This window comes from Neomonachus schauinslandi, chromosome 4 (genome assembly GCF_002201575.2).
Source record: "Neomonachus schauinslandi chromosome 4, ASM220157v2, whole genome shotgun sequence".
Lineage (NCBI taxonomy): Eukaryota > Metazoa > Chordata > Mammalia > Carnivora > Phocidae > Neomonachus > Neomonachus schauinslandi.
Window position 1 is genome coordinate 185,394,710 of NC_058406.1, and position 25,273 is coordinate 185,419,982.

At 58.0% G+C, this 25,273-nt stretch overlaps 1 protein-coding gene across 2 annotated transcripts in view; it reads right to left on the reverse strand.

The window, feature by feature from the left end:
* Nucleotides 1–6,707: 6,707 nt before the first annotated feature.
* The window catches only part of SLC45A4 (solute carrier family 45 member 4), a 33,779-nt gene continuing 15,213 nt past the window's right edge, over nucleotides 6,708–25,273 (reverse strand). The window contains exons 2-8 of one of the 2 annotated variants that reach the window (XM_021688489.1): nucleotides 15,899–16,087; nucleotides 13,909–14,088; nucleotides 12,323–13,362; nucleotides 11,643–11,742; nucleotides 10,284–10,495; nucleotides 8,167–8,520; nucleotides 6,708–7,741 (exon numbers count right to left, since the gene is read on the reverse strand). In XM_021688489.1, the coding sequence (XP_021544164.1) occupies nucleotides 7,625–7,741; nucleotides 8,167–8,520; nucleotides 10,284–10,495; nucleotides 11,643–11,742; nucleotides 12,323–13,362; nucleotides 13,909–14,088; nucleotides 15,899–16,087 (2,192 nt within the window). In that variant the 3' untranslated portion in view covers nucleotides 6,708–7,624. Of the gene's footprint in view, nucleotides 8,521–10,283; nucleotides 10,496–11,642; nucleotides 11,743–12,322; nucleotides 13,363–13,908; nucleotides 14,089–15,898; nucleotides 16,088–25,273 lie in introns of both variants that reach the window. The other variant, XM_021688488.2, reaches the window with a different exon arrangement.

A 25,273-nucleotide genomic window follows, 5' to 3' on the forward strand; every position in this document is an offset into this window, starting at 1 on the left:
CATCGGGCTCCCTGCTCCGCGGGAAGTCTGCTTCTCCCTCTCCCACTCCCCCTGCTTGTGCTCCCTCTCTTGTTGTCTCTCCGTCAAATAAGTAAATAAAATCTTAAAAAAAAAAAAAAAAGAATTTGGGGGCGCCTGGGTGGCTCAATCATTAAGCGTCTGCCTTCGGCTCAGGTCATGATCCCGGGGTCCTGGGATTGAGCCCCGCGTCGGGCTCCCTGCTCGGCGGGGAGCCTGCTTCTCCCTCTCCCACTCCCCCTGCTTGTGTTTCCTCTCTCGCTGTGTCTCTCTCTGTCAAATAAATAAATAAATAAATAAATAAATCTTAAAAAAAAAAGAAAAGAAAAGAATTTGGGGGCGCCTGGGTGGCTCAGTCGGTTAAGTGTCTGCCTTCGGCTCAGGTCATGATCCCAGGGTCCTGGGATCGAGCCCCGCATCGGACTCCCTGCTCCGCGGGAAGCCTGCGTCTCCCTCTCCCACTCCCCCTGCTTGTGCTCCCTCTCTTGTTGTCTCTCTGTCAAATAAGTAAATAAAATCTTAAAAAAAAAAATCCAGCAGGGACGCCTGGGTGGCTCAGTTGGTTAAGCAACTGCCTTCGGCTCAGGTCATGATCCTGGAGTCCCGGGATCGAGTCCCACATCGGGCTCCCTGCTCGGCAGGGAGTCTGCTTCTCCCTCTGACCCTCCCCCCTCTCATGCTCTCTCTCTCTCATTCTCTCTCTCAAATAAATAAATAAAAATATTTTTAAAAAAATCCAGCAATAAGTGAAAAGGATAATACCTATGACTGAGTAGAATTCATCCCAGAACTGGTAGGATATTCGAGACCATGATGTAATTCACCGTATTAACAAACTCAAAACGAGGAACACATGCTCATTTCACTAGATTCAGAAAGAGCCCATGAGGGAATTCAGCGTCCGCTCAGGACGAAAGCTCGCCGTCGTACTTCATGGCCAGAGACTCAGTCTTTCCCTCGGAACTCAGGAACGAGGCACACTTCTTTCTCTCTGAGACTAGGAGAAAATAGTAATCAGGACTTGCAGCCTTAAAAACCTAATAATAAGAAAAACGCACTAAAAACCAGGACAGAACATCCAGTTCAACATTTCACTGAAGATGTACAAACGGCAAGCCCAGGAAGAGATGCTTGGCGTCCAAGTGCTCGCGGGAGCCGCCCAGTCGGGGACTGGCCCACCCTGGGTGAGCTGGCCCGGCCGGGGGCTGGGAAGCACATGCAGCAGCCTCTAGAGCCCTCGCTCATGGCTGTGGGAGCAGAGTCGTGGGGCCCCCCGGGAACGTTCGGTAGCTTTTTATAACGTTAAAAATACACCTAGCACGTGACTCGGCAATCCCCCTTAGGTAGTTATTAATGAGAACAGAAATTCTACATCTACCCAAAGTCTTGTGATCAAATGTTTGGGGCAGTTTTGGGCACAATAACCAAAAAGTAGCAACAATCTCAATGTCCATCAACTGTTCTGTGGAGTATAGTCATTTAATGGGATCCTGATCAACAACAAAAAGGGAACAAATTAATGATACTTGAAATAACATGGGCCCCCAAAATGTAAACTGAGCAGGAGAAACGAAGCACACTGTGTGATTCTACAGCGACACGAAGCGGATCCGTGGTTGTTACACTTATAAGCGGTGGGGGGAGGAGAGGCCTTACAGAGGGGCACAAGGGAACCTCTCCGTGTGACAGAATACCCTGCCGTGAGCACGTGTGATAGGAGTTTTTGTGTGAGTGTGAACACAGGTTTTCATTTCTCTCGGGCATACCCCCAGGAGTGGAACTGCCGGGCTGTCCGCAGAAGCGTTTGTCATCAGAGGTCGTGATTGCAGTGGTGGATACACACTGTATACATTTGTCAGAACGTATCGCATTGTGCACTTCAAATTGGTCCATCTTATTGCATATAAATCATACCATACCTAATTTTTAAAGCAAAAAAAAAAAAAAAAGAAATCAAAGAAACAAGTCACGATGAATCATCGGTTACATACTTTACTGATGCAGTGTTCAAATTAACAAAATGATGCCAAGTCTCTGCTCACTTTGTACCGTGCAGGCCCAGCCAAGTCCAAAGCCTCCTGAGCCTGGTCAAGAGGCCGCTTCGGTAAGGCCCTCACCCCCGGAGCGGCCACCCCCGCCAGAGCGCTATGGGGTATGTGCGCTGCCTCCAAATCCCCCTCTCCACGGAACCTCCTTCCAACCCTTCACAAAACTACCCTGTGAGCATTTCAGATTGTGTTTCCTTCTTCGGTCTGATTGCTTTCCATCCTTCCAGGATTCCTACCCTTGTCGGAGTGTATGTGTGTTTTCTACCATTTCTAAGAGCCTGGAATAGAACACATGTGTCTGCCTTCTGGTCTCTGAGTAACCACTCAGAGATCTAAAAATTATAGTACAGTCTCCTCCTTTCCATTTCGTTGGAAGAACCAAGTAACATAATGATGTCAAAGAGCCATGTTAGTGGAAGCGAAGAAAAGACTGATAATTACAACCAATGTGTTCTCCAGATGGAGTTAGAAGGCAGATGTGAGCTCTCTCAATAATTTAACTGTTTCACAAATAAATTGTTCTTGTCTACATAGGTCCTACTTGAGGTGTCCCATTCTTCCCAGGAAAACCCTAAAGTGCATCACCCAGAAAAAGTAAATTAGTGCTGCATTTTTAGAAAGATAGAGGAGATATACACAGTAGACAGATATAAACTTCACTAACAAAAAACAGAAAACCTCCAAAACAAAAACCCTCTGTTCATCTTATTAAAAGGATGTAGGAGACCTATACATACGAATATGATGATCAAATATTTTGCGAAACAGAACATGTCGATTGCAAACGCACGTGTGGTTCCGTTTTTTCTAAAAACCAAACCAAACCAAACCAACACGTGGTTTCTGCGTCAGCATGTGCGGAGTCTGGCGGGCTGCCCCCCCCCGCCCCCTCCCCCCACCGCCCGCCACCGGACACCTGGACCAGGTGAGGCTCACGGAGGCCGGGCGGGCGGCAGGGGGCGTTGTGGGGGCAGCAGGAAGGCTGCACAGAGCTCCAGGGGCCTCCAGCCTCAGCCACCACCCCCTCCCCAGGGACCCCGCCGGGACCACACGGCCCCTCCCTCCCTCCCTCCCAGCGCCCCGCCCTGGGTTCAGATATCCCTGGCCCGTGTGGCCTTGGGCAAGGCCAACTTCCCCTCCCTTCCCCCCCCCTTCCTCCGGGGCCACCCCAGGGGGTGGCAGCAGCTTCTGCCGCCCAGAGCCCCACCCAGCCTGAGACGCAGGCACCCCGAACCTCAGGCTTCAGCTGCTTCCCTGTGTGGCCAGAGGTGCAGGCCCAGCTTCTGAGCAGCTCCCCCTCTTCACAGGAGGGGAGGGCCAGACCTGTGGCCACACCTGTCCTGGGGCCCCAGCCCCGGGCCGGCCCTCTGGGCATAGCCAGCAGGCTCCTACCTGGACGCCCCTGGGCCCCGGGAGGCAGGCAGAGCCTCTGGCCGAGGGAGCTGTCCTGGAGGGGCCCGGGCTGAAGGTGGCCTGTGCTGGGGGTCCCAACTTGGGCCCCCAGGCTTGGGAACTGGGGGTGGGGTGAGGTTCTCGGAAGACTTGGTGAGCCCATACTTTGTCCACACTCAGCGGCAGGCCTGGGGGCTCTCTGCCCTCCCCCCATGAGACCCACCCGGGCCGGAGGGGGGCAGGGCAGGCCTAGGTCCCCAGCCCAGCTGCAGGCACAGGGAGGGGCTGAGGGGAAGTGACTCAGACACACCCACGTGGTCACCTGGTAGGGAAGGTTTATTAAGATTTAACCGCAGAGTTACAGCAAAACAGACCCAGGGAGGCCCTGGGGGGAGGCCAGGCCGGCCCGTGCGTGGAGATGGAGTGCTCCACAAACAGCCGTGTGCACAACAACGAGGCCGACAAGCTCAGCGTACCTGGAAGGAAACAACACAACCAACCGAGGGCTCCGCGTACAGACACACAGACATCAGGCCACTTCTCACCACCTAATAAAAAAAGTTAATATGCGGTATTACTCTTCTTTACAATCCCTTTTCCTCATAAAACACTATGTGTTTAACACACACTTACATCGTTGCTAAAACCAGCAAGAGCTAGTACACCGCCCCAACTTAGTAAGTTGGTAAGAAATGTTGTCCTGTGGCCAGTTCACAATGGAACTAAATAGTGTTGTTCAGAGATGCCAGGGGAATTTCTCGTAACAAGAGGCACTTCCAGCAAACGGGTCCTTCCGCCACCAAGAGACCGTGTCAGTCCATGGCACAAGGAGACGTGCCCCCGGCAGCCCAGGGGAGAGCCAGCGGACTCAGCAGGTGGGGGGTGGGCACTCAGCTCTGCCCGAGGTCCCGGTGGAAACAGCCGGCTCCGGAGGATGGGCTGGCCAAGGGGCCATCTCAAGACTCGGGGTTCGGCCGGAACGGTGGCGGCTGGCTTCCCGTGAGGAGGTAACGCGCAGCTTTGAGGCTGGGCCCCCAGATGGGCCGCGTGTGCAGGGCTGGGCCGCATCAACCCCACTCCCCGTGGGCGCTGGGCTGAGTCCCCCTCCAGGAGTGCTCGGGAAGTGGCCCGGAAGCGGGCAGGAAGATGGATGGCCGCAGATACAACACGACGAGACGGGTCTGTCCCCAGCAGCGCCATCCCAGAGGACGGGCTGCCAGCGCCCTCACTGAGGGTCAGCCGGACAGTGTCTCTCGCGAAGCGGGTGTGGGTCAGGCGTGAACTGCGGGTGTTTTACAAGCTTGGTCAGTGACAGGTGCTGCCATCTCCAGCTGCTGCAGGCACCATCAGACCCCGAAGGGAACAGTCAGCACCTCCTCAACTAGTCATCAGACACCCACGGAAGCCATCACAGGCTGCCAGGCTGTGCCACCCCGGGGGGCTGGACAGGAAGCCCCGCCCCTCAGCCCGAGCTCAGCTCCCCTCCACGTCCTGCTTCCTGCAGCCCCACACACCGGTTGCCCTTTGGGGATTTGGGGGTCAGAGACCCACTTCCCACACACTGGTACCTTTAAAGAACACACCTGAGCACCTCTGGGCGGGGGGGGGGGGGGGGCGCGCTGGCCAGCCCAGCCTGGCGCTCACAGGGGCTCCAGGACCTCCAACCGGGGGTGGGGGGGGGTGGGGGCCACAGATGCTGCCGGCTGAGACGCCTGCCCTCAGCCACCCGGAGGGTCACAGCGGCGCTCTGCCAACAGAACAGGGACGAAGGGGTGCAGAGGCAGGCGGCCTGGCCTGACACGACAGCCTCCCCCCACCCCGGCTCCAGCACAGTCCAGACTTCGGCTGCACGGGTTCGGGTCTTCTCCTTGATTTTTTACTTCATTGACTTTTATAGGGAACCAAAGTGCAAATCAGACCCACGTTACCCTGTTTTGGTAACAAGCCCGTCTACACTACACAGCAACCAACTGCTGGCCACACTCCCAGCCCACGGACCTGTGACCACAAACCCCGGGACCCCTGTCCCGGGCATCGACACCTGCCAGCCCACCCAGCGGGCACACGCGGGCCTGTCACAGAACCCTCCGTCACCAGGCCAAAGATGGCCTGCTCTGGGACATTCTCCTGCGTCCCCCCGGGGCCCACCTGAGCTACCGCATTAGAAAACACCGCCTCCCTCCCCCGCCGAGCCACAGAGCGCAACCACGTTGTGCCCACGGCCGGCTCCTCCTCGCGGCTCTTAAGACACTCAGTGCGATCCTGACGTGTCACCGCGAGGGCGGGCAGAGGCGCCCCTCTGTGCTCACACCCGGGACGAGGGCCCAGGAAGGCAGCTCCGGAGACCGACTCTGATCCAAACCACAAGGCACCTCCCTCTCCTCGCAGGTCTGCACAGACCAGACCTACGGAGTGAGAAAGACTGGTCTTAAACATCCACGTTCGACAGCTACTGAAGCACCTCGGCCCCGGGCCGGCTGGTCCTGGGAGGGCTGCACTGTTCCTCTTCTAACAGGGGCCTCAGGCATGTGTCCTCTGGGGTCCTTGGTATTTCAGAGCAGGGTGAAGTGGAAGGCTGGGACATCAAGGGCTAACACGCTTTGATGACAGTGGTCCCACCATAAGGCCCTCGTGCCTAAACGCCGAGTCCCAGCCAGGCCTCGTGAGTCCGGCCCTGGGGGGAGGCGGGCGGCCCAGAGGCACATGCTCCTTCACTTCACGTCTGGATTCGGGACTGTTCCACCACCACCCGCAGTCCACTCCCCTGCCGCCCACTTTTCCCACTTTTCTGGCCGCAGGGAGACCCCTAGAGAGCAGGCTGGCTAGACGGAGGCTGTGCCCTGGAGGACCCTCCTGGGGCCCTGAGAACCAACGCAGGGGGACCCAGGGCCGCAGAGCCGTCGGGGGCTGGGGTGAACTGGATACAGGGACCTGCCCAGGGTGCCCAGCCCAGCTGGCGCAGGAGGCTGGGGCTTTGTGCCCAGGCCAGCGGCACTTCCAGCAGCAGGACAGACTCTCCCTGTTCGAGCCCCACATTCACGCGGCCAGCCTCACGCGTGAACATGTGGAAACGCTCGCGTCCTGGTGCCAGCCGTCCGAGGTCCTGGGCTCCCGAGTGGACGGGCCCCGCGGGTCCTTAGACGCAAACAGGACCTGCACAGCACAGCACAGCACAGCACACCACCGGCGGCTGGGAGACACGGCGCGGCCAGAGGCTGGCCAAGTACGCTAGACAGCCAGTCCTTGGAATACACAGAAAATTCAAGTAATTTATTTAAAAACTGCTTAGTCTCATCTTGAAATATATATATATGTATGTATATATATTTGCTTTAGAATGATCATATTGCAGCATGATTGTTCATGCATCCTAAAGTTCTTTATTTAAAAAACAACTTGAGGCAGCGAAGTATTACCGTCGTCTGTGTCCAGGTGACACCAGGAAGCTTAGACTGACCATTCCAAGTAAGAAAAGCAGAAACTGCTCAGTTATAAAGAGACTGTGGTTTGGAAAGCATTCCCAAGTAGCTGCAGCATTTCGTGACTGTACTTTCCCCAAAGTCCGGGTTTGGCTTAGACGCTGAAAGCAGAAAACACCGCCAGAGTCCTCTGGGGGAGTGGACCTTCCTTCGGGCCCAGACACTTGCTTCACTTTGCCACTGCTCCAGTCCCAGCGTCAGTGGGGGGAGCAGGCGAAGAGGTCAGAAGAGGTCAGAGGAGTCCCAGCATGAGGAGTTCACACGCGCCGGGGCAGCGCCCCACACACCCGAGGTAGGCCTGGCGGCAGGACCCAGGGGGCAAGGCCACGCCTGGAGCTCTGCCCTCATGATTTCCCCAACAAATGGTTTAAACACGAGTCAAAGTGCAATGAAAGAGTCCACCACCTCTCAGGGGTCCGGGCATGGACACGCGCGCCCGCCTACCAGGGGGCCCATCTGCTAGTTGGAACGCTGCCCCGCCGCGGGTGCCCGTCCCAGCCCGCCGTCCCCGCAGGTCACCCTCCGATCACCCTCTCCCGCCCACGGGGTCCCTGGGGCCCTGCCTCCCCGGGGGTGGGGGTGGGTGTGGGGGTGGGGGGCGGCTGCCGCCTCCCACTGCCCAGAGACAGGCCTGCTACTCGCGCCATCTGTCAGAATCTCTGAGGAAAAGAAGAAACGCTGTTTCTTCTAAGGAAACCAGTTTTGAAAGAAAAAAAATGGTTTTCTAAAACGATGATGAAGAAAAATACTCTCCAATAACTGCAGCACCAACAAAACGTGAGATCTGACAGAAAGTCCCGACGCCTGCAGGCGTCCAGAGAGGTGTGGGAAGGTTCAGTCACTGGCTACACGAAGGACAGCACATACTTTTGTTTTCAATTATAACCTTGGAAATGAAAATCTTACTTTTCTCTAAACTGCTTGTGTCTATTGTAAATCTGACTTAAAATTTTAAAAACATGCAGAGTAATATACCTGCGGAATAAAAGAGTTGAAATTAGAAGATCCTTTTCAATTAAAAAAAAAATATTTCAAATGATTTTTTTAATTGTGGAAAAAGTAATTAGCGTGGTATCTTTGCCTAGTGGCTCAGGCCTACCCTACCACCACCACACCCCCACCCGTGTTGTAAAGGGACTCTGTGCTGCCACCAAAGCAACAGTGACCACCCCTGCCGCCCCCCCGCCACCCCCCCCCGGAATGTGTGTGCACAGGGGCGAGGCTCAGACCACGGACTCCGTCTCCACCAGCCCCTGCGGGCCCTGCTTCCGGGAGAGCGTCAGCACAGTGGGCTTCTGGCCGCCGTCCCCGCCGTCAGCTGACGGCTGGCGCGACAGGCCTTTCTGCTCCTCCTTGGCCTCCTCAGACACCTCCGGGTAGATCACCAGGAACGTGGCTGTCAGGAAGCCCAAGAAAGAGCCCACGGAGGCCACCACGGGAATGACACGCACGCTCCCAACGGCGTCCACCACGCCCCCGAGGGCGGACGCCACCAGGATCTGGGAGATGTACACTTGGCAGGAGAGGATTGCGCAGTCTATGCCAAAGCCGCGCCTGGAGTTCCCGGGGCTGTGGTGCACATACTGCAAGAGAAGAGAGCACAAGAGTGAGGGCCGTGGCGGAGGTGGGGGGCTGAGCCGTCGGTCAACATCCCTGTGGTTCAAATATTAGCTCAGAAGTCTGGAAACAAAACTTGCCTTCCACTCAGCTGCTTGGCGACCACTCAGCCTGTCTCCCTGACCCCGTCCCACTTCTATTCAACATTGTATTGGAGATTCTGGCCATTGCAATAAGGCAAGGAAAATAAAGATGTATTAAGGATTGGAAAAGAAAAAATAAATCTTACACACGGATGATGTGATTGTGTATGATGTCCAAAAGAATCCACAGATATGCTGTAAGAATTAATAGAATATACCATATTTATGAGTCGAAAGGCTCAGTACTATAAAGTTTATAACTCTCCCCAAATTGATCTATTTAATCAATGTGTTTCCAATGCAAAAGCCTAGAAACTGATCTAACTTTTAGATGAAAAGTAAACCGTCAAGAACACCCAAGACAATCATAAAGAACAACAAAGTTGAAGGACACACAGCACCAGGTTTCGGGTCTTACTACGAAGCTACTCAGAACAGTAGAACACTTGTCTGAGGACAGACCAGCCAGAGGACAGGGGGACCAGAAACAAGGGCGCCACCCAATGCCAACACCAGCAGCACGGAGCACAGACTGTGGCCAGATGGGGAGAGACGAAAGGAAAGGAAGAACCGCCCTCTGTAAGCACAGGCGTGAAGTCAAAGCAGATATTCCAGTCGCACAAGGTTCAAACACTGGCAAGATGACTACACGGGGTCAGAGGTTAGGACGAGGCCCAGCTTTCCGTTGTTTCTGGGTCTGCATTAGTTTTTCCAGTTTGTTTTCCAAAAATCCACTAAGCTCTTCACTTACAGTTTGTGTACTTTTCTTGTAGTCATATTATGCTCCAACTAAAAAGCTTATTTAAAAAATAATGCTGTTCTTTGGATTTTCATTAGTTTGGTATTTGGTAGGAACCTAATCACAGTGGATTTACTTTGCTTCTATAATTGTGCAAGAGAAGATTAAACATAGTTTAGGTTTAGGAAGAAAGAAATCCGAGCTTTTTTGTGTTTCTTCCTTTCCTTTTAGGGTCTGTGTTTGAAGTTTGAGAACCACGGTCTACACCAGCACTGTGGCTACTGAGCACTTTGAAAGATGGCTGATCTGAGTCGAGAGGAACTGTAGGTGTAAGATACACACTCATTTCAAGACTTGGGGAGAATAATCAATATTTTATACTGAATGTGTTGAAATAACGGTGTTTTGGATGTACTGCGGTAAACAAAATACACCATTAAAGTGATTTCACCTGTCTACTCCCTCTTAAATGTAGCTACTCAAGGCATAGACTGACCCAGGTGCCTCACGCTCGACTGGACAGGATAGTGCTGGCAGTCCTCAGGGGTCTGTGAGGGGACAAATAGGTGCCAGCCCAAATCCCTCAAGATGCAACGGAAGCCTCCAGGCAGGTACCAGTGGCCCAGGCCACTGAGGGTGCAGAGCCTTGCAGCCAGGAAGCCTGGGCCCCAGACTGACCCAGGCAGGTGGCGGCTCTGTGGGTCCCTTCAGAACCAGAGACCTAGGGGGATCACTCCAAATGTCCCCCAAGTGGAAGGCACAGAGCTCTGCCTCGAGATGAGTGGAGAAGAGCATGGGCTTTGGAGCCAGATGGTCTGATGATGTGACCTGACGTACACTCTGGGCGGGTGACCTTGTGTCCCAGCACCTCATCCACTGTCCCCCGCCCCCCCAGCCACGGACGCACCTCCTTGATGTCATGGTACTGCCCGAGCAGGGCGTAGGGGCAGTAGGAGATGCTCATGGAGACTATGCCCATGGTGCTGATCATGATCATGGCGACATAGACGTTGGCAAACATGGCCATCACGGCTGTGCCGATGGAGAAGCCCAGAGTCCCCAGCACGTAGATGACCCTGATGCTCAGATCGTAGTTGTCCAAGTACTTCTGTAACAGGGCTGTAGAGAGAGTGTGGCCACAAGGCCCTGAGCTGCGTGCCCACCTCACTCCTGTCCGGCGCCCCCCCCGCACCCCGCCGCCTCTACTCCATGGAGGCTCCTTCGATGCCCACCTGCCCCCACATCGCGGCCCACTCGCCCCCAACAGCTTGCAGCAAACCGTGCCTCACTCAACTCCCCGGGGCTCCAGCACCTCAGACATGAGCCCTCCCGGGTCCCAGAGCCCGGAGCCTGGTCCCATCCTGCAGCTCCCTGGGGCTTCCCTGCCCCGCAGGCCGGCCTGGCCCAGACCCTTCCCACCAGTCCAGCCCCACACCCAGTCTTGACGTGGGATCTCGAGTTGTGGCTGGTTTCCTCACGGATAAACCCCTGGGTCTAGAGGGACAGACTCCTGCTGACCCTTCTGACCCAGCGGCTTAACGTTACCTCCCCCAGGAAGCATCTCTGAGGCTTCCTGAGAACTTCTCTGTCAAACACAGACAATGCTGTGGTGACGGTCAGGCGGGCTTCCCACTGCTTCATGGCCTTCACCTTGGCCATCCTCAGGTCCAGGCCAGGCTGAAACAAAGGTGACCTCCCCCTCCACGGTTCATGTAGAGAATGGGCAGGACCTAGGCCAGACTTGTTTAGGGGACCCCGGACCCTGACTGTGCCCCATTTCCGGAAGGTGTGCCTAAGCATGTCACCCCGACCCCCATCCTCAAGAATAAACTGCACCTCCAGGGAAAGGCCTCTCCCCCACGGCAAACTGCTCTCACAGCCACCCTGACAGCTGCAAACACACCTCACGCCCTCATACAGGTCTTGGGATGCCGGCACCACCTCTCCCCGTCCTCCTGGCTGAGATGCAAAAGACCCCTCTCCCAGGCTTGCGGGCACGGTTCCTGGAGTCCCCCATTCCCCTGACCCCATCCCCAGCAGAGACCCTCTCTGAGGAGCCCCCGGGCAGGAACCAACACACAGAGGACAGCCTGCATGGGGTCTCGGGATGCCCAATTCGAGACACACAAGTTTCCACATGTCTGCCTCTGAACAACAGTCCTGTTCAAAGTCAGGCCCGCCTTCTGAGCCCGATGACCTTGGCCCTATTTCCCGTCACTGAGCATCGCCCAGGGAGCAACGCTTCTCCACCTTGAGGATCGCTTACCTGAGCAAATTGCACCAGTGGCCGCGTAAATCACCAGGCCCCAGCAGCCCATCTTCACGCCAGCGTTGTAGGCCTGCCAGGAGGTCGAGTTGGAGGGGGCCTGTTCCAGAAATGAGACTGGGGTTCAGGGGGGCAGGGCTCACGTGCCACACCCTTTGGGCAAAGAAAGTGACTTTACATCTCAACTGCAGGCAGGCTGTTCACTTTACAGACAGTGATGAACGCTACACTGACCGACAGGAGACTCAGCCACAGTCCCGGCTGGGCCCTGAGCAGGTGGTGTTAACCGCCCCCCGCCCCGCCCCAGCCTCGCCCCTGCCCTGTGCCGGGGCCTGGGCTGAGGCCATCTGGCCCAATGTCGGGCCACGCAGCCACAGGTCGGCGCCAGCTGATGGCACGGGGAACAGAAGCAGGTCCCGGCCGGGCCGGGCCGCGGGGCAGAGGGGCCCTCCGTGGAGCCGCTGAGCCCTGGGGCAGGCTGGTGCACAGCAGTGGCAGGGCCCCCCCCCCCCCAAGCCTCTGCAGCCGCTCCTGCCTCGTGGAGCCCCCGGCGTTCCCAGCGACGCTGTGGCCCTCCAACCACAGCAACAGGGCTGCACGCTGGCCGCCTGCACCCAGTCCACGGGCCCCGGGAGCAGCCTCTCGGACGCGGCCGCGGGCACGCGCGCCCGGGCACTCACCTTGGGGTCCCCTTCGAAGATGACCTGGCCCATGAAGTCGGTGTAGAAGACGGCCTCGGCGATGACGGAGAACCAGGTGAGCAGGTGGCAGAGACACAGGCGCGTCAGCTCCTGGGGCATCTTCAGCATGGACAGCCAGAGCAGCCGCACCGTGGTCTCGCCCTCGCCCTCCTCGCTCTCCGTGTCGCCGCTCGACGTGGTGGCCCCGCTCTGGTGCCGGCGCCGGCAGCGCTGTCGCTGCCGCTTCTGCAGCTCGTACAGGTCGCTCATGCTGCGCGAGGGCTTGATGAGCACCACGGCGTTGGCCCGCCGGTAGCGGTAGCGGTGGGAGCCGATCTTGCCGTAGTAGGAGAAGGTGCTGGAGGCCTGCCGCCGGAACATGTGCCTGCGCCGCCTCATGGAGCCCGCCGCGGCGGCGGGCTTCCCGTCCGCCCTGCTATAGCCCACGGGGCCGTCGTTCGGCGGCGAACCGCTGCCGTTGGGCACTTTGGCTTCATTCAAGTGATTATCGAGCAGCGTCTCGTCCTCTTTCGCCGTCTCCCTGAGCAGTGAGGCCAGGCGGGGCGGCGGCCTGGCTCGGGTGAGCTCCTGGCTGGTGCTGCGGGGGGTGCCGGGGTACGAGCCATCGTGGAAGATGGAGGGCTCGATGTCGGGCAGGAAGGGCAGCTCGGGCTCCAGGTCCAGGGCGGCGTCCGGCACGTGCAGCACCGAGTCACTCTTGCTGCGCACCATGTCCACGCTCAGGTAGTCCAGCGTGAGCTCGTGCTCTGACTGCACCTCCTCGGGGAACAGGGCCACGCCGCCATCCAGAACGTTCGCACGGGCGGTGGGGGGCAGGGCGTCGGCCACCTCCCCGCCCCGCTCCTGCTGGGGGCTGTACTGCTCCTCCTCGATGCTGAACAGGTGCAGGGCCACCGACACCACGAAGATGATGGCCGCGAAGAAGAAGAGCACCTGGTTCTGGGTCCGGAACCAGGCGCCCAAGAAGGTCTGGGTCCAGTCCAGCCCCCCCAGCACGTAGCCGATGGCCCCGCCAAGGCCTGAGTGGGTGGGAGAGACAGATGGAGCCCGTGAGCAATGTGGGGCACCTTGACCCTGCCTCCCGGGGTGGGGGTGGGGGGGCAGCTAGGAAAGATCTCGAAGGGCCCTCACCCTCAATCGCGACCAGAGCCAGCATTCGTAGCTATGTCCTGAGTCAGGACAAGTTTTGGGGATGGAAAATGAGTAAATGGTAGGAAAAACAAGATGAGAAACTACAGTTGACCCTAGGTTTGGAGTTCTGGCTTAACAGGCTCCTGCCTAAGGAATCAGGAGCAGCTCTCTGCCAGGATAGGAAACAGATGGTTGCCCGGGACTCTGGGCAGCACTGACCGCCATCCCTTAAGCTCAGGAAGCTGCTGTTCCCAACGGATGTGAACAGTGCCCGAGTACAAGGGGAGGTTAGCAGCAGCCTGCTCACCGCCTCACTGATCAGCACCATCCAGTGCCACCCGATGTGGGGAGGAGGGCCTTGGGAACAGCCTCCCCTACACTGGTCAACCTGGGACAAGCCGGGTAAGGGTTGGGGGCCAGGGGCAAGATCTCACCAGCAGAGAAGGCGTGGATGTTAAGGGCCATGTCCTGCTCCTCGCTGTCCACCACATCCAGCAGGTAGGCCCGGATGGGGCCCTCGGTTGCGTCGGCACTGAAATCCAGGACGACCACCCCCAGCACTGTGAGGACGATGCCAATGGGCTGCCGGTTGGGGACATCGCCAAGGGACAGACCTGACCAAACATACAGGGGCAGTCAGATCTCAGCTCCTAAGAGCAGACGGCCACCTACAAGGGGAGATGGGGACGCTCTCGCCAACGCCAGAAAGGGGCGTGCACCTGGGCACAGACGTTCAGTACGGAAGACAGGCCTTGTTTTTTCCATTTCTGTTATTTGCAGGGTTACTTCTGCTCCCCGGTCACATTAACTGTTCGGTGAACCTCAAAGCTTACTTACCTTCACATTTTGCAACTAAAAAGGGAAAATGATCCTTGCTCCCCCCAACCTTCACTGGGGAAGGAGGACCGTGTTCGGAGAAAAGGCGATGTGTGACACAGTCACACGCACCACACGGGGCCAGGGCCTGCGGGGCTGCTCCTTCGGCGCTTACTGAACACGTGATGGGTCTCCCTGGTCCTCCACTGTAGTTTCACACCTTCCAGCGGAAGACTGAGTTTGTCTCACTGATGCTCCGTGGTGAGCATGTGTTTATTTTCCAAGAAGAATGAACCTTCCAAGGCCAACACTGATGACGTGTCATACTCGGACCGCACCCAAGGCACCAAGCCAGAAACACGGGCCAGCTGTGCGGAGGGCCACAGTCAGACCTCTGGTGACAGACCACCCCAGCCCACGGACGTGCTCATGACCTGCCCCGGGGTCGTCAAGCACATTCTGGGAGCAGCCCGTGTTCCAGAAAGGTGCGGCTCTGAGGAGCGACGGGAATGGCCCCACTTCCAGGACAATTCCTCCCTCAGCAGGTTGTAAGCACTCAAAGGAAGCGGCAATCACATGCCACATCTCACCTGCCGTGAACCCAGAGACCTGGTACCCCGATGGCCGAGCTACAGCTGGGTCCATGAGGCCAGCTGGCATCCTGTACCCATGGATGCGGAGGGGCCGTGGGTAGAGAACCTGGGCCCTGGGGCAAGTTAGCTGCAGCATGGGAGGTGCAGGGGAGAAGCCCAGGAGAAGCGTGAGCATAGCTAGACAGGGTGCCAGGCGGGGGCCGGAGCCCCCACGTCACTGCCATGCCGGCCCCACAGACACAGCTTTGCAGAACGCCACGCTTTCTCTCTGGGTCAAAGTGCTGGCAAGGGACACCTGCTCCATAGGCTGAAGGGGACAGGCTGAGAGCACCAGCAGCCCCATGCCCACGGTTCCCGGAAAGCAGCACCCTCGCTCCCTCTGGACTTCTGGCCAGCCGGCTGTAGTGGCCTTCCTGGGACCCAGCCCAGCCCCACACAGGCCCCTGAGAAACCGAGGGTTTCTGGGGCCTCTCCGTGAGTGATCCAACGTCACCGCTTCCACCTCACTTGACACAGACTTGGCGCCCACTGGCATACGTGAGAACACAGATGAAGCCTCGGTCTTAAAAAGTCACTGCCAGAAAACAAGGTCTTGTTTTGAATGGTTTTGATGGGCTCCCTCAGGGCAAAAACTATTTTCCCACATAGACTGGCTTTAATTACAAAACAAAACAACAAAGGCAAAACAAACCATGAGTACACGAGACAAAAAAACAAGTATGGGCTTGGGTCTGGCCACTTTCAATACCAAGTCTGAGAAAAGGAGAAAAAAGAAGGGGGAATTTCTGAAACAACGCTGGAAACAGGACGCGCTGTCAGATACGCAGGGGACACCAGCGGGTCACAACAGGAAGTGCTTCCCTGTGAACGGGTCCCCACGGCGTTCCCACGTGGGGCCCGGCCCCAGCCCTGCCAGGACAGCCCGGAAGCCCTGCGCCAGCCCGCGGCCGGCCAGGCTGACCTACGGCGCCGAGAGCACAGCCCGTCTCCCGGGCCGCGGCGGAGGGACACTTACCGATGGCAGAGCCGTTTAGGAAGAGTGCCACGCCGAAGAGCACGCCCACGCACAGGGCGAGGATGAAGGGCCGCCGGCGGCCCCAGCTCAGGGTGCAGCGGTCACTGGCAGAGCCGATGATGGGCGTGAAGATGAGGCCGAGGATGGGGCTCAGGAACCAAGTGAGGCTGTAGTACTGCTCCGGAAGGCCTGCGGCAGACACGGGGCGGCTGTCACGGGGCGAGCACGCACAGACACACGTGCACACCTGCACCCGGGGCCAGCGGAGGCACCGTGGGGTCCAAGAGCCTACCTCTGAACTGGGAGATTTGAAACCCACCGACGCCCGACCGAGAAGCATCAGGGGGCCGGAGGCCAGCACCTGGGCCTCGGAGCAGGCGTCCCCGACAGCCAGGCACCAAGTGTGACAAGCAGCACTTGCTAGACGCAGCAGAGCCTGGAGCGGCCGCGCACACACAGAGACCAGGCATCCGCGGTGCCGCTAGTGCTGACCGGGGCCGCACGCCTCCGGCTGCTCGACGCCGCCTCACCGGCACCAGGGGCCCAGGCTCCGCACCCGCACCAGCCCAGAACTGGGGCAGGAGTGAGGACCGCCCCCGCCGCTATTCTGGGCCGTTCTGGGCCTCACTGCCCGAAATCCATCACAGGAGTCCTGCTGGGGGGCCGCACAGCCACTGACAGGCTCCACGACCCCCGCGGTGGGCTTCCGAGAGGCCAAGGGGCCAACGAGAGGGGAGGCCTGGGCTGGCGTTCCGCTGGAGCCAAGGTGTTCTACCTGGCACCAGATATCCACTCTGCTCTGACCCTCCTAACTGCCCCAGGAGGTAGGGATTATTGTGCCCACTGTCCGGGTGAAGCTCAGAGAGGTTAGGTAACCTGCACGGGGTCACACAGGGAGGAGGTAGGACCCCCTCGCACTACCTGCTGCCACCCTATCGCACAAACCCCGTGCCCGTCGCCAGGGGAACGGCACACTGCACACACCAGAGCGCCACACTCAGCTGGGGGACCAGGCTGCAGCAACGCACAAGCCGGACCCCACACGTGCCAGGCGCGGAGCGGCTCACAACGTGCGGTCCGCTGACGTGAAGTCCAAGTGGATAATGGGGGTTCTACTGGCCGATCCCAGGGCGGCGGTGGCCCTTAGGAGGGGTGGGGGCTTCGGGGCTGGTGTGTTCTCTTCTTGAGCTGGCTGGGGGTCACTGGGGACGCGTCCCCCTGCCACAGGCCGCCACCGTGCACCTGTGTCCTACCTCAATGAAACGTTTACTCAGACAAGGACAGCCTCCGGGCCGCCAGCGATCCCCCGGTTAGCGCGCTGCAGCACCACGGGCCCTGGGGAACGGGGTGCTGGGTGCGCCACTGGGAGCCGCACTCGTCCGGCAGAGGGAAGCACCCTCCCACTAAACACCCACGCACGCAGTCCACAGTTCGAGGCGTCTCTTCGGCCTCTGCACCGGGCAGAACCGTGCCCCTGCTGCACGTCAGCAGACGGTACCAATGTCCCAGCACTGCTGGGGGTGTCGGCGACGTGCCCTGGCTCCTGCGGCAGGCCTGGGGCCCTGCCTCTCCTTGGCAAGGGCAGGCAGGGGGGCAGCAGCAACCACCCAGGCCGGGCCCACGCTGCCCAGGAAGGACCGCGAGCGAAACTACCCCACGTGTGCGACACGGTCACCGTCTCACAGAGAACGGAAAGCGCTCTTACCCCTGGGTACGTGGACTCTTACTTTTGTCGGGGTTTTTAATATGGCACAACTTTACTGATAAACACTGACTGGCTGGCGAGAAGACCCCAACCACCGACCCTCTGTTCACCCATCCTCGGGCTGCAGAGGCCAGCCCGTGAACCCCGCTCCGGTCCAGGGGGGCTGTGGCTGGCCCCCTCCATCCCTGGAACACCCTCACCTGCCAGGCCTGCAGCCACCTACCCGGTGATACCAAACCCTCCCAAGACGCCGGGTTCCCGACAAGCCCACGTTCTCCAGTGAGATGCCGAGGCTCATCCAACTGCCGCGCACCACCCCCCCTGCCCCGCACCCTCCTTGGCCACAAGCACTCCCTCCTGGCGTCACGTCTTCGTGGCTCCTGGCTCAGGCAACGCACACATTGCTGGTCCAGGTGCCGGGGGATCAGCACCCACGACCTGCCCGGGACCCGCTGGGCCTGCCCTGGGGGCATGGCAGCGAAATCTGGAATTCTGCTCATCTCTGCCTTATGTATCCCCGAGCCCCGTTTGTCAGGAGCACACACATTCCCAGCGGTTGTGCCTCATCACTGACCTTTTCATCCCGTGAGCTGCCCCCTCTCTTGCCGGCAATGCCCGTCTCTACTTGACGTCCACTTTGTCTGAGGTGGATATGCGCGTCCCCGCGAACTCGGGCTTCCTACTCGCACGGCAGATCTCGATCCGTCCATTCTCAAGCCACTGTGTCATATTCGAAGAGTGGGTGTCGCTCTCAGCACATCAATGGCTCTTCTTCACCCATTCTGCCGACCCCGCTCTCTGGCCTGTTTTGTCCACTTGCGCATAGTGGAATTCCTTACATGGCTGAGATAATTCCTTACGTGCCACGTTACTACTCGCTGTCTCTGCCCCTCCTTGTTTCTCTGCACCCCTGTTCCTGCCTGCTTTTGGCCAAGCTAACGGAATACTGCCTTGCATTCCATTTTAATTTATGTATTGACTTTTTAGCATCATTTTGTAAGTGGCTGCTCTAGAGATTTCATGACACACCAACTTTTCAGTCTAGTGGATGAGAAGCTCAGCACGTAGGTAAGAAAGAACCTTGCAATCGTCTGTGTCTTTGCGCCCGAGCCTCTTCACAGTACACGATACGTGCATCCCATCTACAGACAGTGTAAACCCCGCTCCGCGCTGTAAACAGTCGTATTTAAGGGAATTAAAAGGAAAACTCTTTATTTTTACCTCCCATTTCACCACTTCTTCCTTCCTTCCTGAAGACCGAGTGTTCACATGGTATCACGTCCCTTCCGCCTGAAGGACTGTCTTTAGTTTCCTCAGCATTTCTTACAGCAAGCTGCTGATGTATTTGCTCTTATAAATGCTCTTGTATTTTACCTAAAATGCTCTTGTATTTTACCTAAAATCTCTTTCACTTCTATTCTACAGGATATTTTTGCTGAATAAAGAATTCTGGGTTAACTCCTCCCGCACCGCCCTCCAGAGCTGTGAGGCTGTCATTCCCCTGTTTCTGCAGAGAAGGCAGCGACATTTCATGTGACTGGGGATGTGAAATGTCTTCCTTTTCCTCCGGGTGCTTTCAAGATTTTCTCTTTCTCTTGATTTTTAGCAGTCTGACTATGATGAACCGAAGCAAAGTTTTCTTTCTCTTTCTCCTGCTTGGACCCCACTGAGCTCCATGAATCCGTACATACACGTCTTTCAGAACACGTGGGAAATTTTCAGTTAGTACTGCACAAATTTTTTATGCCCCCTGCTCTAGCTCCCCTCCTCTGGGACCCCAATCACAGGTGCGTCAGACCTGCTGACACGGCGTCCCAAGGCCCCGCCCCTTTCTGGTCTCCATCTTTGTCCTCTCTGTTCTTGAATCATTTCTGCCAACCAAGCCTTCAGTCTTTCTTCCGTCATCCCCCATCTCCCCTAATTTTCTCAGGTATTACAGTTTTCAGTTCCAGAATTTCCATTTGGTTCTTCTTCAACAGTTTCTCTCTGTTGAGATCTCCTACTTCCCACTATGAGCATGTTTTCCTTTACGTCCCGAGCACACTTACACCCACCTGAGGATTCCAACCAGTCATCACCTTGGGGTGAGTCTCCACTGCTGCCTTTTCTCTGGACTAAGGGTCACATTTTCATCTTCCCTGTATTTTACAAACTCTAATAATACTAAGCGGTACCCTACACAGTATAAATGATATGCTGCAGAGACGCTACATTCTGCTACATTCCTTTGAAGGCTGTGGATAAGTAACTTGGCTAGACTCAAACTCAAAACTCTCCCCTGCAACAGGAGCCAGCAGAAATCTGTCCTATTCTCTTGGCTGAGCTGCTTAAACTCTGGCCCACAAATCCACCATTTCAAAAGCCAGCCAACTGGTGGCTCAGTCGGTTGAGTGTCCACCTCTTGGTTTTGGCTCAGGTCATGATCGCAGGGTCGTGGGATGGAGCCCCACGTCAGTCTCCGCACTCAGTGAGGAATCTGCTTAAGATTCTTTCCCCGACTCCCTCCCCCTGCCTTCGCTCACGCTCTCACTCTAAAATGGATAAATAGGGCGCCTGGGTGGCTCAGTCGGTTGGATGTCTGCCTCTGACTCGGGTCATGATCTCAGGGTCCTGAGACTGAGCCCCGTACATCAGGCTTCCTGCTTAGTGAGGAGCCTGCTTCTCCCTCTGCCTGCCACTCCCCCTTCTTGTGCTCTCGCTCGCTTGCTCTCCTTCCCTATCTCAAATAAATAAAATCTTTAAGAAAATTAAAAACTTTAAAAAAAGATACATAAAATCTTAAAAAAAAAAAAAAAAAAACAGGCAGAAAAATGAACAGAGATGTTGCAGGATTTGGGGTTCCCCTGGCTCAAACTCTGCCCCGAACTTTGTGCTTGGGTCCTTCCAGTAACAGCACCTATCCAGCATCGTAGCTGCCCATCTTCAGGCTAAAGGCCATAAAATGATGCGAACTTGCCCAGCACCGCTCCCTTCTTCTGCTTTCCAATGTTCTCGAGTGGCTTCAAGGAGCTGTTTTTACATTCGGCCCTCACTTTCTGTGAACGGCAGAAAAGTTCTTCTGGTGGGAGCTGCTGTGCCCTAGCTTCTGCGTGGTTTTCAAAATGAATAATGCTGAGGGATCATTCCACTCGATCCTCGCAGAGCTCCGTGAGGACCAAAGTATCGCCTTCACCGCACCCCGTACCCCCCACCACCTCTCCTGGGCAGCTTCACTGCCATCGCAAGCTCCGTGAAGAAAGGGACGAGGTGTGCTCTGTGCCCTGCCGTAGCTCCAGCAGGTGCTCGGTAGCCACTGTCCTTCAGCAACAGCCAGCAGTTCCCCAGCCCACGCTCCTGACTTGAGACGGGGCCAGCTGTGCAGGGAGACAGAGGGACCCACGCACCACGTGGTAAGTGATGGGTGTGCGGGGGTGCTGGTAGCTAAGTGGTGGAGGGGACAGCCCCAATGCCCTGAGGTCACCAGGGCATCTCTCGATGTTCCACTGACAAGCTTGTGAGACAACGTCCAGAGCCCAGTCACATCTCATTTATCCTCACAGGCAGCCAGAGAGGTTTGCACCACCGTCCCCGTTCTACTGTTGAGGGACTGAACCCTCGGAGAGGAGACCTGCCTGTACCGATGGCGAGGGACACTCAACGCTTGAACCCGGCACTCTGCCGCCAGAGCCCCCATCCTCCCGCTGCTAGACCACATTGATCACTCTGCGGGGCACGTCCAGCTTCCAGTTGGGTCTCGTGTGGGCCACCGGCTCCACGGCCAGAGGGCCAGCAGCAGCCCCACACTGGAGTCTGCCAACTCCCCCTGAGTCTCGGGCGACCAGCTGCGCCTGCAGGGCGTGGGGGCCTCAGGGCAGGAAGCCAGGGTTTGGGTGAAGAGGGCAGAATGACGGGGTCGACGGAGGGCAGGGGCAGAGCTCCAGCAGACAAGCAAGACGAGTAGCACCCTCTGGGCACCACGATGCGGCCGCCCAGCGATCGTAGACGGGTGTGCACGCCCCCCGGCAGGCCCTGAGTGGTGGGCGCACCACACTCACGGGCAGCAGCTCTAGTCCCCAGGCCCACTGCGCTAACGGGCAGAGAGGAAGCTGCATGGGAAAAGTTCCTTCGAGACGTGGCCTCAGCTGGAGAGGCCTAAACCGTGGCCAGCACTTCTCTCTGGCCATGCTCAGTCCTTCCCAGAGCTGTGACCGAGCACCGACAGGCTCCGGGCCTGCTCACGAGAGAACTGTGTGCACATAAATCCCTCCTCAACTTGGACAAACGACCGTAAGCCTCTCTGAGGTGCGAGGCTCCGTGCCAGGCAGCAGCATCTGAAGACTGGCTGCCGAGTGCACACCACCACCTGGGTGCGGCCAATGCCTGGTGTGAGCCATGCCCTGACCCTGACCCACCGTCCGCTAACCCACGGCCCACCGGCCCCTGGCTCATGTGAGGCCAGGATGCTGTCCCTAGGAAGTCCTCAAGGCCAGCAAGTGGGCGACCCAGCAGGGTCTGGCTGACAAAGCCTGTGCTCTTCCCCAGCACAGGCCACAACACGGACGTGGCTTGAGAAGCTGGCTGTCAAGGGGACAGGGAAGGAAGCTGCTCCACCAAAGGGGCCCTCTGGAAAACAGGGCTTCCTGTTCTCCCATGAGAGGGCTGGCAGCACGGGCAGAAGCCTGGCACTGCCCTGGACAGCTCCCTGTGCCCAACGGACGCCCAGAAAATGCATGGTGGTGGCAACTGAGCCCAAAGGTGTGCTCACACTGTGGCTCGCGCTCCAGTCCAGCACCAGCTGATGGGTCTGTGAGCTGGGGAGGTGGTGTGCGTGCTCCTGGGTGCCCTGCACAAAGGGCTGCTGCTGTCCCAGGCCCGTGCCACACGTCGGCCCGCCCCAACGGCTGCTTCCTGCGCTAGGCTTGCTCAAGGTGGCCTTGCCGAGCAGGAGCACCGGGCCACACGTGGGGGCTTGTGGGAGCCCCGCTCAGGCTACATCCCGGAGATGCCCAAATGGCCTCTGGCCCGCAGCACCCATAGGAGGGGAGACGAACACTGGGAAGTTGTCACTCCTTTCCGAGAACAGGCGCATGACCGAAACCGAACAGTCATGTGATTCAAACCCCAATCTTAGAAACACATGAGGAAACCAGCCACGCGGACAGGGGTCAGCAACTCACCCAAGCTGGCTAGTCGCACAGAGCGCCAGCTGGCCTTGGCAAAGCGGAGGTCAAGACACAGAGCACGGCATGTGCCCTGGAGGCTCTATTCCCTGAGAGACAATGGGCTGGGGGTGAGCCACCCGGCTCTCCAGAGCGCCTGGGACCTGCACGTTGCCGGCCCCTCTCTCGCCCCAGCCCAGATAAAATGCACTATGTGGTGGGCTGAGGTGCGTCCCCCTCCTACAGCGCCAATCCCCCAAACAAGCTTCCCCCCCCCCACCTTGCATTCACCCCTCCACCGAGGGCGGTCTGGCCTAACCCACAGCCCTCCAGGTCTGCCCTCTTGGGGGCCACCACTGTCGCCAACCGAGCTGGTCCTCGTGTGCTCCACTCAGCCCAAGCCCCATAAGGGCAGAGTGCTGGCATCATGCCTGGCATACCGCGGGCACCAAAACCACGTGCTGGATGGAGGCGCCGCTGGGCAGCAGTGCCTGGAGCCCCACCCTGGCCCCCCAGCACCCGGCCGCGCCTGGCTCCTCACTCCAGCAGGGCTCTCTTCCCCATGGGGTGGGCCTCATGCTCTGCATGTGAACCCCCCACCCCAGCCTCCCTGTCCACCTGGAGCTCCCCACACCCCCCAGCACAGCTCTGCCCCCCTTCCTGTGCTGCCAACCCGTCAGGCCTCCCACCTTCTAACTGACCGCCACTAACTCCTCTCCCTCCCTGCCCAATATCCAGGGTGGTCTCCTCAAGACACACCACGGCTGCACCCCTCTGTGCTCAGAAGCCTCTGCTGGTTTCTCATGATGTGAACACTTGGGGTGGGAAGGCTGGGCTGGATCCTGCCCCACCACACAGCCTCAGAGGAGACTCACCAGGCCCGGCAGCTCCCAGGCTTCCTGTCCCCATGTGTCCCCTCCAACTGGACACCCCAAAGTGTCCACCCATTGAGAAAAGTGCCCACAGAGCAGAGGCCAAGGAAAGAAGGAGAGCGCGGGAGGAGCAAACAGGACCCACAGCGGTGCCAGCTCAGTGGTGTTCTCCCCAGTCCTCCCCAAAGTGAACCCCAGGTCATGGCACCTGGGGCCCAGCAGGAAGCCCGCTGCGCCCCAGCTAAGTGGCCTCGGGGAGGAGGGGGCCCCCCGAGCTGGGCACGGCGGAAGTGGCAAGGGGCAATGGCTTTCTTTGTCCAGCAGGTTGGCAAGGAGCATCAGCATCTCCCATCACGTCCCCCAGGCAGCCCCAGGGGCGAGCGAGCCCGGTCTCCCCACTGCCGTGAGGCTGTGGCTGGGACACCTCCGACAGCGCATTTCCCAGCACGGCTCTCAACAAACAGCACGCCACCCGTAGTAAATGATTTTTGTTTTCTCCCAGGCAGAAGCTGAACAACAATGGTGGGACCAGGAAGGCTCCCCGTTCACAGGAAATGCTCGGTGTGTCAGCATCGTCGGAGGGCCGTGTGAGGTCACGGGCAGCGGCGACCACGCGGCTCACGCGCGGCAGCTCCCATTCAATGCGACGGCTTTTTTGATAAACTGGTACTTGTGGGGGGAGGGGAGCCAGGGGACTGGGAAAGTGGCCTATAAATGTTTAACAAAAGATCTGAACCGGGAATAGGAACGTACATTCTTTTTTTTCAATAGACAAAGCCTTCCACATCAAGATAGGTTTGTATTCTCAGACAAGAATTCCATGATAACGCTTAACTCATGAGAACTAGCTCTCTGGCGGACAGGCCCACCAGCCCTGCGTGACCTCTGATGAACATACATCAACAAGCCCTGGGGGGGACCCTGGCAAGGGCCCCAGGCACCCCCAGACAGGACCACCGGGCCTGCAGCACTGGGCGGAAGCCACCAGCTCAAGAGCAATGGCCCCAGGGAGGAAAGGGACCCCTGCTCAGGGAGGGTCTACACTGGGCAGAGGGGGGCAGGCACCTCTCCACCTGCACGGAATGTTCTAGAACCCCAGAGCCACGGGAAGGTAGGGAGTGGGATGAAAGGCAGGGAGCAGCAACTGGCATTTTCAGGTGAGGACAAACAGGCCCCACGTGTGTGTACACAAGCCCTTCCCAGAGGTCCAGAAGCCCACCGCCAACCAGGCTGCTCTCAGGGGCGTCCCCAGTACCCAGGCTGTGCTCCCCAAGTGTGCTCCTTCACCACAGTGCTAAAGAGCGGGCTCGGGTACCCAGAGGGTGCAGCCCCCACCTGGGCGGGCTGTGGGGGGGCACGGGTCCCCTCGAGGTCAGGGACAGAGGGCAAAGTGGTCAGTTCATGCTCCCTGTGGGTGGATGATAAAGAAGTTTGCCCAAGGGGTTCTCTGGGGCTCACTGCGCCACGTCACAACGCGCTATTCCGAACAGAGGCAGCAGTTTGGAAACGGTGTCCTTCAAACTTACTGGAGGGCACTGAATTCCTGACCCCTCACACATCCTCAGAGGAGACTCACCTCTGGATTCTGCATGGTCTTTCTTCTGGTCAAACAAGCACTTCCCAGCCCCTGCACTGGCTCTGAGGCTGGGCTGTTTCCAGG